The sequence below is a fragment of the Anolis sagrei genome, chromosome 3 (assembly GCF_037176765.1).
Source record: "Anolis sagrei isolate rAnoSag1 chromosome 3, rAnoSag1.mat, whole genome shotgun sequence".
Classification (NCBI taxonomy): domain Eukaryota; kingdom Metazoa; phylum Chordata; class Lepidosauria; order Squamata; family Dactyloidae; genus Anolis; species Anolis sagrei.
The window spans coordinates 80,254,515-80,267,856 of NC_090023.1; the positions used below are offsets into that span (position 1 = coordinate 80,254,515).

At 37.9% G+C, this 13,342-nt stretch overlaps 1 protein-coding gene across 1 annotated transcript in view; it reads left to right on the forward strand.

Moving 5' to 3' along the window:
* Nucleotides 1-13,342, forward strand: part of CFAP47 (cilia and flagella associated protein 47) — a 318,966-nt gene that overhangs the window by 119,823 nt on the left and 185,801 nt on the right. The window contains exons 36-40 of the mRNA XM_060767112.2: nucleotides 232-366; nucleotides 3,179-3,291; nucleotides 9,128-9,278; nucleotides 9,896-9,984; nucleotides 11,679-11,765. Coding sequence (XP_060623095.2) covers nucleotides 232-366; nucleotides 3,179-3,291; nucleotides 9,128-9,278; nucleotides 9,896-9,984; nucleotides 11,679-11,765 — 575 coding nt within the window. The remainder of the gene's footprint in view (nucleotides 1-231; nucleotides 367-3,178; nucleotides 3,292-9,127; nucleotides 9,279-9,895; nucleotides 9,985-11,678; nucleotides 11,766-13,342) is intronic.

The following is a 13,342-nucleotide window of genomic DNA, read 5'->3' on the forward strand; positions in this document are numbered from 1 at the left end:
TTAATGTAAGCCGCTTTGAGCCTCTGTGTGGGGTATGAATATATATATATTCATACCCCACACAGAGGCTCAAAGCGGCTTACATTAAAAGCATTTCATTTGAGCCTCCTTGTGGAGAGAAAAAGTGGGGTATAAATAAATGTAATAATAATAATAATAATAATAATAATAATAATAATAATAATATGGTTTACATGCATATGTATTCTTTTATTTTTGCTCTTGCATTAGGCTACTGACATCTGCGATCCAAACCCTGTCATGATGCTTATGCTTTGTGTCCATTTATATGAGCGGCTTCCTCAATATGCACCCAAGAAATCTATTGAGTTTCCTGGTCCACTGCATGCCACTGTACTTAGAAAGGTACAGATATTTCTACTTTATGTTTTGAATAGTTGTTGGCAATAACAGATTGTTATATGTTTCTGGCAAGAACTTTTACTTAATTACCATCTTTTGACAAGAATCTGCAATAGAGGTTACAGATAAACTAATTCAATGACAATTCCAAATGAAATCAGTGCATAATAGGTATTTTTTATTCCAAAATTAAAATGAAATTGGAAGAGCAATTTTAAAAGAAAACTAAAAAGGAGCTAAAAGAAGTTGGATTTTGAACTTTTTATATGAAGTCATGACTTGTCAAAGATTGTGTTCTGCATTTGCACAGGCAGTAAAAAATTGGGTTTTCCCTATTGCTTGAGTTTCCCAATCTGGAATTTGCTTCCATCCATATGAAAATGTCCTGCTTTCACCTTCTCATTCATACCTTGAGTAAACTCTGTGACATGTCAGTTTATCTAAGGACTCTATACTTGCATAACATCCCTGTTCAGTCACTCCCATCCCCCATTTCTGATTTTATCTTTTATGGCAGCCGTGTTTTCCAATGTTTTCAAATGGAAACACAAAGGACAGCACACAGAAAGTTTATAGAGCTTTCACAGTAATCTTCAGCACTTCTATCCCAACCCTCTGGCAGTCCCATTCTCCTCAGTACATCTGCCAAAAAAAAAAAAAAAAAGCTGTCGGTGGGGAGCATCATCTTGCTCTAGTCTTCTCTTATCAGTGTGATGTGTAGCAATGTAGAATTTATCTTCCAGGATATTTTTGGACACAATCAATATATTTTTTTAATTTATAGTTTTTGTAATTGTTGAGTTGGTTACTCATGCTGTTTATTTAGCTTAGTTTGTTAAGATATAATGCTTAAGAACATGGGCTATGAACCTGAAAGTCTCTGGAAACTTTATTCACACACACACGCGTGCACACACACACTTGGTGTTGTCAAGATGTTGGAGGGACCTCTGCCCCCGGCTTTTATTCCTCCTTTCTCTTTCTTTTCTCCTCTCCCTTCATACTTTCCCCCTTTCCTTTATCTCCCTCCTTTTTCTTTCTTTCTCCTCTCCCTCCTTCCTCCTCTGCTCTTTTCTTTCTTTTTCTCTTCCTTCCTTCCTTTCCTCCCCTGCCCCCTTCCCCTTTTCTCCAGCTCTGTTAGAGCCTACCACACAATTTCTCTATGCAACATGGCTCTTTTCATGACCCCTTCCTTCCTTCTTTCCTTCCTCCCTTCTCTTACATGCACACGTGACCTTTCTTTCTCAGATACATCACAGGGGCCACTTCACCTAGCAAAAGCCAATCCAGTGGCTTTATCTAGCAACAGCCTTTGTGGTGCAGACAGACTGACTTTGAGTGTGTGTACACACACACACACACACATACACACACACAATATAAATTGTCGACTCAGGGCAACTTACTATCTTTTAGCCCCAGCTTCTTTGTAGTATGGATATACAAATGTTGATTTTCCTTACACTGATAATAGAAATATTCTAGCAATACTTAATATTTAGTTGAATATTTCCTATGTGTTGCATTTATTGCTACAATATTTTGATGTCAGGCATGGAAATCCTCTCAGTTATTTTCACAGGAGATCAAGGGCTAATTGGAATACTTTCTGGAGCAGGGCTGATCAAGAATCACAAACACCCAATACAATTAATCTATCAGTGCTTATACATTGAGCACTGAGCATAGTGCTTGTGCTATGTTCAGATGACAACAGAATACTGAACAAAGCAAATAAATGTATTTACAACTGCATTCATATGGCACCAAAGAGATTTCCCCATTATAGGATTATTTTGCATGTGTTGCAAATGAATTTGCACACACTTTAGTCTGGGTTCTAATAATGCTCTTGCAGTGAAGTTAAGTGTTTATTCTGGAGAGACCTCTGACTGCCTTATTTCTAAGGCTCCATCTAAATTATCTGCTTTAAACTGGATTATATTCGTCTACACTGCCATGTACTCCAGTCCAAAGCAGATAATCTGGATTTTATATGGCAGTGTAGATGGGGCCTGAGGGCAGTTCTATACAGCAGTAAAGTCCGTTTCGACCCAGGATTTAAAAACCCAATTCAGGGCAGACTGTAGTATGTACACCAGCTGCAAAAGCCCATGCTTTTGCAGCTGGGTGTCCTTCCGAGAGAACACTCAAACACCCTAACTCCCTCTCCAACCTCCCCCAACCCCTTTTTAAAATAAAAGAAATTACCTGGCCTCCAGTAGCATTGTGTCGAAGTTCTCCTGGCGCACAGGAGTGACATGCCAAGCAAAGAGGGGGCAGGAGCAATTTTCCTTCCCCACTTCTCCTGGTGCGTTATTCCTACGTACCAGGAGAGCTCCAGCACCATGCTAATGGATGATGGATAAGTTCTTTTATTTGTAAAAGGGGAGTTTGGGAGGCAGTTGGTGTCTTCACAGTTTTACAGGCTAATTTAGCACAGAAAAATTGGGGACTACTATTTGGACTGCTCCTTCAAAAGTCCAGAGCTTTTGAGGGAGCAGTCCAGACAGCAGAAATTGTGGTCTTGCCGCACACCTTCCAAGAAGGTGCAGAATAAACCCACTAACTAATTAATTTGTGACAAACAAATTTATTCATTTTTCTATGGGATGTCATCTGGATGCCCACTTTAAAAAGGCTGTCTGGATGCACCTGAGATAGTAATTAAGCTGATCCTTTAAAAAGATCAAGTTATTACTTAATTTTATTGCTAACTTGAATAAGTGACTATCAACATATATCCAACACTCTATTTTTCTTAACATAATGCTTAAAAGGTAGCGTAATGATATATTGTTTTTTTTTTCAACAGATACAAATAAAAAACCCAAGTATCAATCCATTGATATACAATGCTTCAGTTTTAGGAAGAGAATCTGCAGATTTTACATTGCCTAAAGGAAACACTGTCACGATTCCCCCAAAGTGAGTAGCCTTTAGTTCTGTCTTTACTAAATGACAGTGCTTCCAGTCTTGCTTCCTGTATTACAGGAAATTTTGGAGAGCAGGGGTATTCCTGAACAAGACTTTTTTCCATTTGCAACTCCATTCCCCCCGAGAAATTATTACATGACCCTGGGTATATAGGTGTATAAAAATAAAATATTTATTGATAACAAATCAGCATCTGCACATCTTGCTAAATAAACTGATTTATTTCTTTTTATAAAGTGCATCTGAAGCATTTTCCACAGAGTCCGCTGTACACACTACACATTGTTGTTACTAACAGATTTGTATAATATTTAAAATGGCCACTGTGTGGTGCTCTGAAACCTTTTGCTGTTACCAAATTTTTCATGACTCCAATACTGAGCTAAGGGGACCTGAGTTGGGACTCACAGTTTAAGAAGTTCATAAGTATTATGTTCTAATAATGTCCTATTTGCCTTGTCTCTCCCATGTGTATGTGGGTGAGAGAGAGAGAGTATGAGAAGGAAGAGGTGAGAGCTCATGGCACAATATATTTGAATGAAATTAATCTATACTAGGGAGCCCCCAGTGCTGCAGTGGGTTAAACCACAGATCTACTGAACTTGCTGACCAAAAGGTCACAGGCTCGAATTTGGGAAATTTATGCCAACCTAGCAGTTTGTAAACATGCAAATGTGAGTAGAACACTAGGTACCACTCCGGTGGGAAGGTAACAGTGCTCCATGCAGACCTTGGAGGTGTCTATGGACAACGCAGGCTCTTTGGCATAGAAATGGAGATGAGCACCAACCCCCAGAGTCAGACACAACTGGGCTTAATGTCAGGCTAAAACCTTTATTTAATCTATACTAGAAGGTTCTCATTGCCCAACCTTGGGGATAGTGTCCAGTATTATGTAAGAGGTTTCCCAATGTGTGTGATCACTGAATGAGGTCAAATGATCAATTATTTACTCTTGCCTCATATAGGATGCTCTGATAGCTATTGCATATGCACAATTGTATACTCATTGTATGACTTGAATGTTTGTACTTCCACACAGCTGTTAATTCTTGGATTTTTCTGTGTACTATGTACATTGTGTTATTTCTAGATGAAAATGTTTTGTCATCCTCTTAAACTGATATTATCTCCAGCAACAAACTCCCTAAAGAAAGAAGTCCAATAAATTCAAAGAGGGAACATAGGGTGAATCACAACATGAAATTGATGTTTTGCTTCTTGTTCTTCTTGTTCGTGCTGATTTGTTTTCTCTGACACAGAATCAGCTGTCTTGGAAAGCTTTTCTCTTCCAGCTACAATCAGCAGAATTCCATACAAAGTGAATTTTGTTTCTTGACATTTGAGATAGTAGGTCTCTTTGGGTCAATAAAAACCATTTCAAATAAGCTACAACATTTTTCTTCCTTTCATTTCATTAAAAAAAAAAGACTTGTTAGCCAAATTGTCAGTTCAGGAGGTAATGTCAAGGATTGCTGAAACAGGGATTCAGCAATATTGTTAGCTACTTTTGGCAGTGCTAATACACCATAAAGCTGGAACAATAGTACATCTCATAATATATTTGTTATGTGAAAAACAGGTGCTTCAGTTATCATTCAACATCCAGATAACCCATGTAGAATGTTTAAAAAATGAACTTTAAAAAGGGTAATAATGATGATGCCAGAACTTTTATGGTATTTTGATTTTTATCCTGTTATAGAGGTGTTTCATCACAAGCAGGGGATTCTACCACAAAAGCTAAAATGGTAACCTATACGTAGGATATCTGGTTGAGATGAACAGAAAGTGCTTTAACTTTCAGTATATTTTATTAATTAGAATATCATTATTTATTCATGTAAAGGAAACTTTTTGTCATTGTTGTGCCTTCAAGTGATTTCAGACTCATGATAAGGCAAACCTATCACAGGGTTTACTTGCCAAGATTTGTTCAAAGGCAGTTTGCCTTTGCCTTTCTCTGAGGCAGAGAGAATGTGACATAGTCACTCAGTTGGTTTCCAAACAGATGATTGACAAACAGTGAAATATTCCAACAAACACAATTATGTGACAACACTGGTTTTTTACTAAGACATGGGCTAGGATTTATCCCATGTATTAAAAATAATTGGAAATTAATAGGGAAAGAAGAGGTGATGTTGTTTTCAGAAGAACTTGGGCATGCAAATCAGCTGATTAACAATACTCGGATATTACAGTTGGCCCTCTCTATCCACAGATTCAATCATCCATAATTTGATTTTTTTTAAAAAAAAAAATCCAAAAGCAAACTTTGATTCTGCTGTTTTATATTTTACTGTGCCATTGTATGAGACTTGAACATCCATGAATTTTGGTAGCTACAGCTGAAATCAACCAAGAGCCTACTGTGTTATAATCCCTTGTCTGATCTTCTCAGATCCAGGAAGAGAAAGGTTTTAAAAAGTGAGGAGAACCTAGTATCCACTATAAGCTTGTGTGGGCCCTCTTTAACCCAAGCATTGGACATGGTGTTTTTATCTAGAACTAGCTGTGCCCTGCCACGCGTTGCTGTGGCCTATAGTAAAACTTATCAAAGGGTCTCATAGGAACAATAGCATAATAATAATAATAGAAATAACCTTTACCCGCCACGTGTTGCTGTGGCCAATCTTCCCTCTTTCTCTCCTTCTTTCCCTCCCTCCCTCCCTCCCTCCCTCCCTCCTTCCTTCCTTCCTTCCTTCCTTCCTTCCTTCCATCCATCCTATCTTTCCTTCTCCTCTTCTTTCTCTATCTCTTTCCTTCCTTCCCCCTTTTTCTTTCTCTTCTGCTGTCTCTCTTTTCTTTCCTTCCATCTTTCCTTTTCTTTCCTTTTCTTCTTCCTCTAACTTTCCTTCCTTCCCCCTTTTTCTTTACCTCCCTTTCTCTTTCTTCCTTCTTTCCTTCCTTCCTGTCTTTCCTAGATTTTGACAGGGCGGGAAGGGGCGGGGCGGGGTTTGGAGGTGGCGTGAAGTAAAAGGAGGTAAGATTGGGGTGGGGGAGTGATGGAGCGTGGGGTTGCGTGTGTGTGTGCGGCGGCGGGGGGAGTGATGGAGCCTGGGGTTGCGTGTGTGTGTGAGGCGGCGGGGGGTGTGGGGTTGCGTGTGTGTGTGCGGCGGCGGGGGGAGTGGGGTTGCGTGTGTGTGCATTTTGTGAGTGTGTTGTTGTGTTGTTTTTCATTTTGAGTAGATATGTTTGTACCTTGTGGGTTGTGTTATGGGCACGGGGATTTTAGTTAAGTTTCGTTGGGGTTTTTTTGAGTTTTGTTGTTTTGCCGTTTTGTGAGTGTGTTGTTGTGTTGTTTTTCATTTTGAGTAGATATGTTTATACCTTGTGGGTTGTGTTATGGGTACGGGGATTTTGGTTAAGTTTCGTTGGGGGATTTTTGAGTTTTGTTGTTTTGCCGTTTTGTGAGTGTGTTGCTGTGTTGTTTTTCATTTTGAGTAGGTATGTTTGTACCTTGTGGGTTATGTTATGGGCACGGGGATTTTAGTTAAGTTTCGTTGGGGGATTTTTGAGTTTTGTTGTTTTGCCGTTTTGTGAGTGTGTTGTTGTGTTGTTTTTCATTTTGAGTAGGTATGTTTGTACCTTGTGGGTTGTGTTATGGGCACGAGGATTTTAGTTAAGTTTCGTTGGGGGATTTTTGAGTTTTGTTGTTTTGCCGTTTTGTGAGTGTGTTGTGTTGTTTTTCATTTTGAGTAGATATGTTTATACCTTGTGGGTTGTGTTATGGGTACGGGGATTTTGGTTAAGTTTCGTTGGGGGATTTTTTAGTTTTGTTGTTTTGCCGTTTTGTGAGTGTGTTGCTGTGTTGTTTTTCATTTTGAGTAGGTATGTTTGTACCTTGTGGGTTGTGTTATGGGCACGGGGATTTTAGTTAAGTTTCGTTGGGGGATTTTTGAGTTTTGTTGTTTTGCCGTTTTGTGAGTGTGTTGTTGTGTTGTTTTTCATTTTGAGTAGATATGTTTGTACCTTGTGGGTTGTGTTATGGGCACAGGGATTTTGGTTAAGTTTCGTTGGGGGATTTTTTAGTTTTGTTGTTTTGCCGTTTTGTGAGTGTGTTGTTGTGTTGTTTTTCATTTTGAGTAGATATGTTTGTACCTTGTGGGTTGTGTTATGGGCATGGGAATTTTGGTTAAGTTTCGTTGGGGGGTTTTTGAGTTTTGTTTCCTCGTTGGATGCCCCTAACAAATTTATATATATAGATTTCCTAGAGCAAACTTGGAAAACCTGTAGCCCTCACAATGTTGTTGAGCCACTTCTCATTAGCTCTAGCCAAATTGTCTAATGTAGTGGTTCTCAACCTGTGTGTCCCCAGGTGCTTTGGTCTGCAACAGCCAGAAATCCCTGCCAGCTTACTAGCTGTTGGGATTTCTGGGAGTTGAAGGCCATAACATCTGGGGACGCACAGGTTGAGAACCACTGGTCTAATGTCTATGGCTAAGCATCATCATTGGAGGGCTGAAGATTCCCCATTTCTGCTTTAAACCCACAATCATGGATTATGGATATATCACATGCTCAAAATTCTTAGGGAGAACTAGTCAAAACCGATTGATGGATTGATGGATCAGATATATTGGGGTCAGTCAATACCTAAATATTGTCTTCCATAGTATCTTTTGGATACTGAATATTTTGTGGTGTCATGCTTACCTGGCTTGACTGCAAATTATTGTTGTCTCTGTATGGTTTTTTTTTTAGATCATGGAAAATAATTATTGGATGTTTATAGTCAAAATAGACCCTATTTCATTTAGAGTTTAGGTTATGTTTCATGATCATTTTTTTGTGGCAGCTGTTTGTTGCAGATGCTTTTTTATCAACATATTTATAGATGGACAGAGTGACACAGAGAAGAGATCAATCTATAATGTTAACATTTAAACTTAACCCTTTTACGCAGAAAAAATGAGCATTATTTTCAATATTGGAGTAGTGCCAGCCATTTTCAAAAGGAACAGCTTCGTAAATGTTTCATTCCGTTGTTTTTGTTTAGTCTGCCTTTGAATTTTTTTTATTGAATATTTTGTCCATGTACTGGTGGTAATAGTACATTGGATGTTTACAGCATTTATGTACTTAACATCAGCAAATAACAAGGAAGTGGAAGAAACATCAACACACAAAGGAAAAGAAAAGATTAAGAGTAAACATTGGGCTTGGAAGATGGAATGCTCCATGGTTACCTCCTGCCTCTTATTTTGAAAATGCCTGTGTTCTCTGATAGAAGACTTTTAGTGGTCAGTTAAGCTAGAAGAGCCATAGTGTACAGCAGTGGTTTTCAACCTGTCGGTTCCCAGATGTTTTGGTCTTCAACTTTCAGAAATTCTAACAACTATTAAACTGGCTGGGATTTCTGGGAGTTGTAAGCCAAAATATCTGGGGACCCACAAGTTGGGAACCACTGGTATAGAGTGGTTTTCCAGAATGCTTTCTGGCCAGCTGGAGGTTGATTCTGCTGCAGATGTTCATTTACTTATTCAAGATAGACAAACCAGTTATTTATTTATTTACTTCATTTATATACCGCTTTTCTCAGCCCTTAGGCGACTCAAAGCGGTTAAGTTGTGCTGGAATATTTTTTTCTCCATTAGCCAGGTGTTCCAGTTTCTTTTCCACCAGTTTTTCAGTTTAGGTTCTTCTGGTTTCCAACACTTTACGATCTTCATTTATGTAGCTGGGATGAAAAAAGCAATTAATTTTCTGTGCTTAAAATATCCATGATTTCCCATATATTGAACTCATCATATGTGTCAAGCTATGGTACTTTACCTTTGTCAGAATTTCATTATAGAATATGTTGTTCTGTTTCCCAATTTAGGAGCCAAATACGTGTGAAGGTGGAATTCACTAGCCGCTTCCTGTATCCTGCTGAAGCTGTATTGCTGCTTGTTTCAAAGCCTTTAACGGGAGTGGGTGGGGCTACAATGACGTTTTCCCTGAAGACTAAGATTACAAATATTAAACCTGCTGTAAGTACTATATCTCATATGGTGTAAAGAAGGTGTGGGCAAACGTGGGGCCTCCCTGTGTTTCAGGCTTCCACAATTCCTAATAGGCTACCTGTTCTAACTTAGAAACAATTTCTTGTTCATAACTCGAGGACTGTCTATATTTGTAGTTATCTTGGATTTTAACTACAATATTGTTGTGTATACATTGTGTATCCATTAGTTTAAGGAGAGCAAATGTTTCATGCAAAGCATACTTTCTCATAAAATTCTTCTAGCTCATAAAATTCTACCAGTAAACCCAGATAGTAAGAAGCATGATTGAGGAGGAAACAAACTTGCAGACATCTTGAAAGTTGTGAGATAAGCAAACTCCCATTTCTAAGAGAATTGCAAAAGGAGAAGAAATTGTTCCCCCTCTTTACACATATGTACACTGGGGAGAATTTCAGAAAATTGGACCTGGGAAAAAGAACCCAGTTCCATTCCATCATGACATTTTCAAAGTAACCATTAATAATGGGTGTATGCTATTTATTCTTTGAACTTGGGACCAAAAAAGGAGCTCGTCTGCTTTTAAAATAATGAACTACAAATGGTGGATTTGCTGACCATTACCTTTTCCTGTCTGCTTTTAGGGTTCATTAAAATGCAAATCTCCCTGTTATGAATTGAAAAAACTTAGTCTTCAAGTTACTAGCCCTTTCAAAATGGATGGGCCATTCAGGTATGCAATTAAATAAAAAATGTAGTCAGTATTAATGTCTATAATCTTGTTTTAAGCATTAAAAACCAGTACATGTCAGGATTTACTGATGTAAGAAAATTCCACAATTTTTCTAGAAATGTGTTGTTTTTCTATATGCATTAAAGATCTCAATTGTCTTAAAATTGTTTGTGCTCCAGATAGGTAATAATTCAATCTAAGAATTTTAATATAGTTTTAATTCTATTTTAATTTACTGCTATTTTCTCAGAAAGGTGGAAGATAATGTAATAAAGAGCTATTTGTCTTTTCTCCATTTCACAACTACATTTTTCCTGGGCATTACATGATTGTGGGTACAGATGTCTATACTCTCATTTGTTATACTAGTGTTGGAAAAAGGAATTTAGATTTTATATTTCAGACCTACCTCAAGTATAGCAATAATAATATGCTCCTATTTACTCAGGCATAGATCATAATTTGTGGGTTCTCAGTTCACTTGAACCATAAATTGGGTTCTCACTTGAACAATAAATAGAAATTTAATAGAAACAAAACATTTTGTTTTGAAACTATAATCCAGCCTGAAGCTAGGTTCTAACGGTAGCAGTCAATGCTATTATATTTCATCAAACAATCATCACATTTTAATCCTCTTTTTTTTCCTAAAAAAAGGAGGGTGCAAAGATTATGTAGTGAAAAAAAATCTGCTGTAAACCGTCTAGCTAGGCTTCCTTTCACATGCTTTGCTGCACTACATGAACAACAGCTTCACCTATGTGCCCCCTATGTGCCCCCTTTCAGCAAGGGTGCTTCACTCACTCTCTCACTTGCTTGCCCATCTGCTTTCCCCTTTTATGTATGGTGCTTCATTCATTCTCTTACCTGCCCACATGCCTTTCTCGCATGGCACTTCATTCATTCACTCACTTGTTTGGTCACTTTTCAGGTATGGCACTTTACAAGCAAGCAAGTGAGCAAGCCAGTGAGTGAAGAGCCATGCCCGAAAGGAGGAGGGCAGGCGGGTGGGCAAGTGAGTGAAGGGGCCTTGCTGAAAAAGGGTTGCTGGGTGACTGAAGCTGTTGTTTATATAGTGTGGCAAGACATGTGGAGAGGGAAGCTTAGCTGGACTATTTACAGCAGGGAGGCCATCCTCTTCTGTTGGTTACACTCTGTGCTGGTGACTTGGGACGCTGAATCAATGATGTGACTGTTATGCGAGGAAATAAAAAATACCAATTTTGATTACCAATTATGCACTGGTGACAATTATGCAATGAAATACAGTTTAGTAGTAGAAAATAGCTTTTCTTTCTCTCAAGGTGGCAATCCATAAAGCCTTTCCTTGGTATTGGGTGTCCCAGCTAAATGGGGTTGGGTACAGAGAGGAGAATCTCTCAGAAATGGATAGAGATGCCATTCATGGAACGTACCTCAACCAGATTTTAGAGAATTCCTCCTTTTCCACTATAGATCAATGTCAATGCCCATCATGTCTAAAAATCAGGAATGTATCCCAATCCCCTATTATAGCATTTTGGAAGGCCCTGAGATGTGCTGGAGAAGAAACGGTGGGGAGATTAGTTTCCACAGATTCCTTTCCCCAAACACATTTTGGATACCACTCTATATCTATATAGGTATTGTTATGTTCGGTTTTTTAATATTGTGTTTTATTGCATGAAATTTTACCAAGTTTGCAATATTTTTAGGGTCATTTTAGTTGAATCAACAAGTTGCATCACTGAACCTGAGAAACTAGATCAAATTAGCCAAATAAAGCAAGGGAAAACAAAAAGGTAAGTTTTTTCAAACATGTTAACCGGGGGAAGGATCAAACAGTGGAAATCTTCTGGTACAATGGCAAAATTATATATATATATATATATATATATATATATATATATATATATAGAAAGAGAGAGAGAGAGAGAGAGAGAGAGAGATTTTGTGCCCCCAGAGCTACCTCTGAAGAACTGAAAAACCCTCTAGAGTCAGACTGACAGCAGAAGAGGGCATTTCACCATAGTGATATTTAAAGTACAATCTTTGTATATCTTAGGTATGTTAGGTATAATAGCAAAATACTTAATAGTATGAAATGCAAGAAAAGGGATAGTAAACACAGGATAACTGTGGGTTTAGGTTTTATGTATGCGTTCATATTCATAGTTTTGCCTGTGCAGCATCAGAGGTATGATTTCCCTTCTCTCTGCTATTCTTTTATTGGAGAAGACTTTGGGTTGTTGTAGGTTTTTCAGGCTGTATCCTCACAACCTCTGAAACTGCCTGCCATAGATGCAGATGAAATGTCAGGGGAGAATGCTTCTAGAACATGGCCATATAGCTCGAAAAACCTACAACAACCCAGTGATTCCAGCCATGAAAGACTTGGACAAAGAAGACTTTCCTTGTATATATTTGTGATTAAAGGAAATAATGACAACTTTCCTGAAGAATGGAAAACCAATTTAGATTTCTCACATGAAACAAACTAGACTCCACTAAAACTTGTTTGAGAGATGTGGTTTCTTTACTTGAGAGTTTTCATTCTCTTATAGCTCTTTCATGTATATTTCTCCACTGAAATGTTTCATAATTCAAAAAGGTTGTGTTTGCATTGAACTTTTATCTATCGCCAAATCAATTTATCTTAAAAGTCAAGTGAACAGTTTCATTTATGTTGAATAGTAGCATTTTTTGCCCAAATGCTTTTTATGGCAATGCTCATTATAAAATGATGAGAAGCATGAGCTTTTAAATACTGCTGTTAAAGCGCATCTCAAAGGTAATGTAATCCTGAGTTTATGTGGTTCATTTTCATTTAGTTCTCATGCTTCTTCAGTCTTGAATGACTATTTATTTTAAGACAACCATAAACTAGAGCCATTAATTAATAAATATTCTGAGGAATAATTATGTGATCATTAAAGTTCATTGCTGGAAAAGGTGACATATAGAATGCTAAAATTAATCTTGAGTCTAGAGCTGAAATAACTGTGTAATTTCCTTAAGATACATTTCATTATTAATAACTTGTGATGCCTGCTGTAACTGTTCCTTTCATACTCCTAACTGTTCATGCTTGCCTCTCATTAACAATGATACAAATGCTTTGTGACTGGAAAGGACTCTATAAAATTTTACTGAGTAAATTTTGTTGATTTCATTGTGTCATCTTAGAGGTGTTTGATAACTCCCTGTGAAAGTAGAAGTCAAACATTAAAAGAGTGCTACTTGTGAAAATGGGCTCGAGTAGTTCCCCAAAATGGGGCAGTGGGGAGAAAGGGAAAATGAAGCACAACATATCTTAGGATCCTTCTTACGACACATTACACATTCATTGGCATGGCTTCCAACATTTGAAATTAAAGCC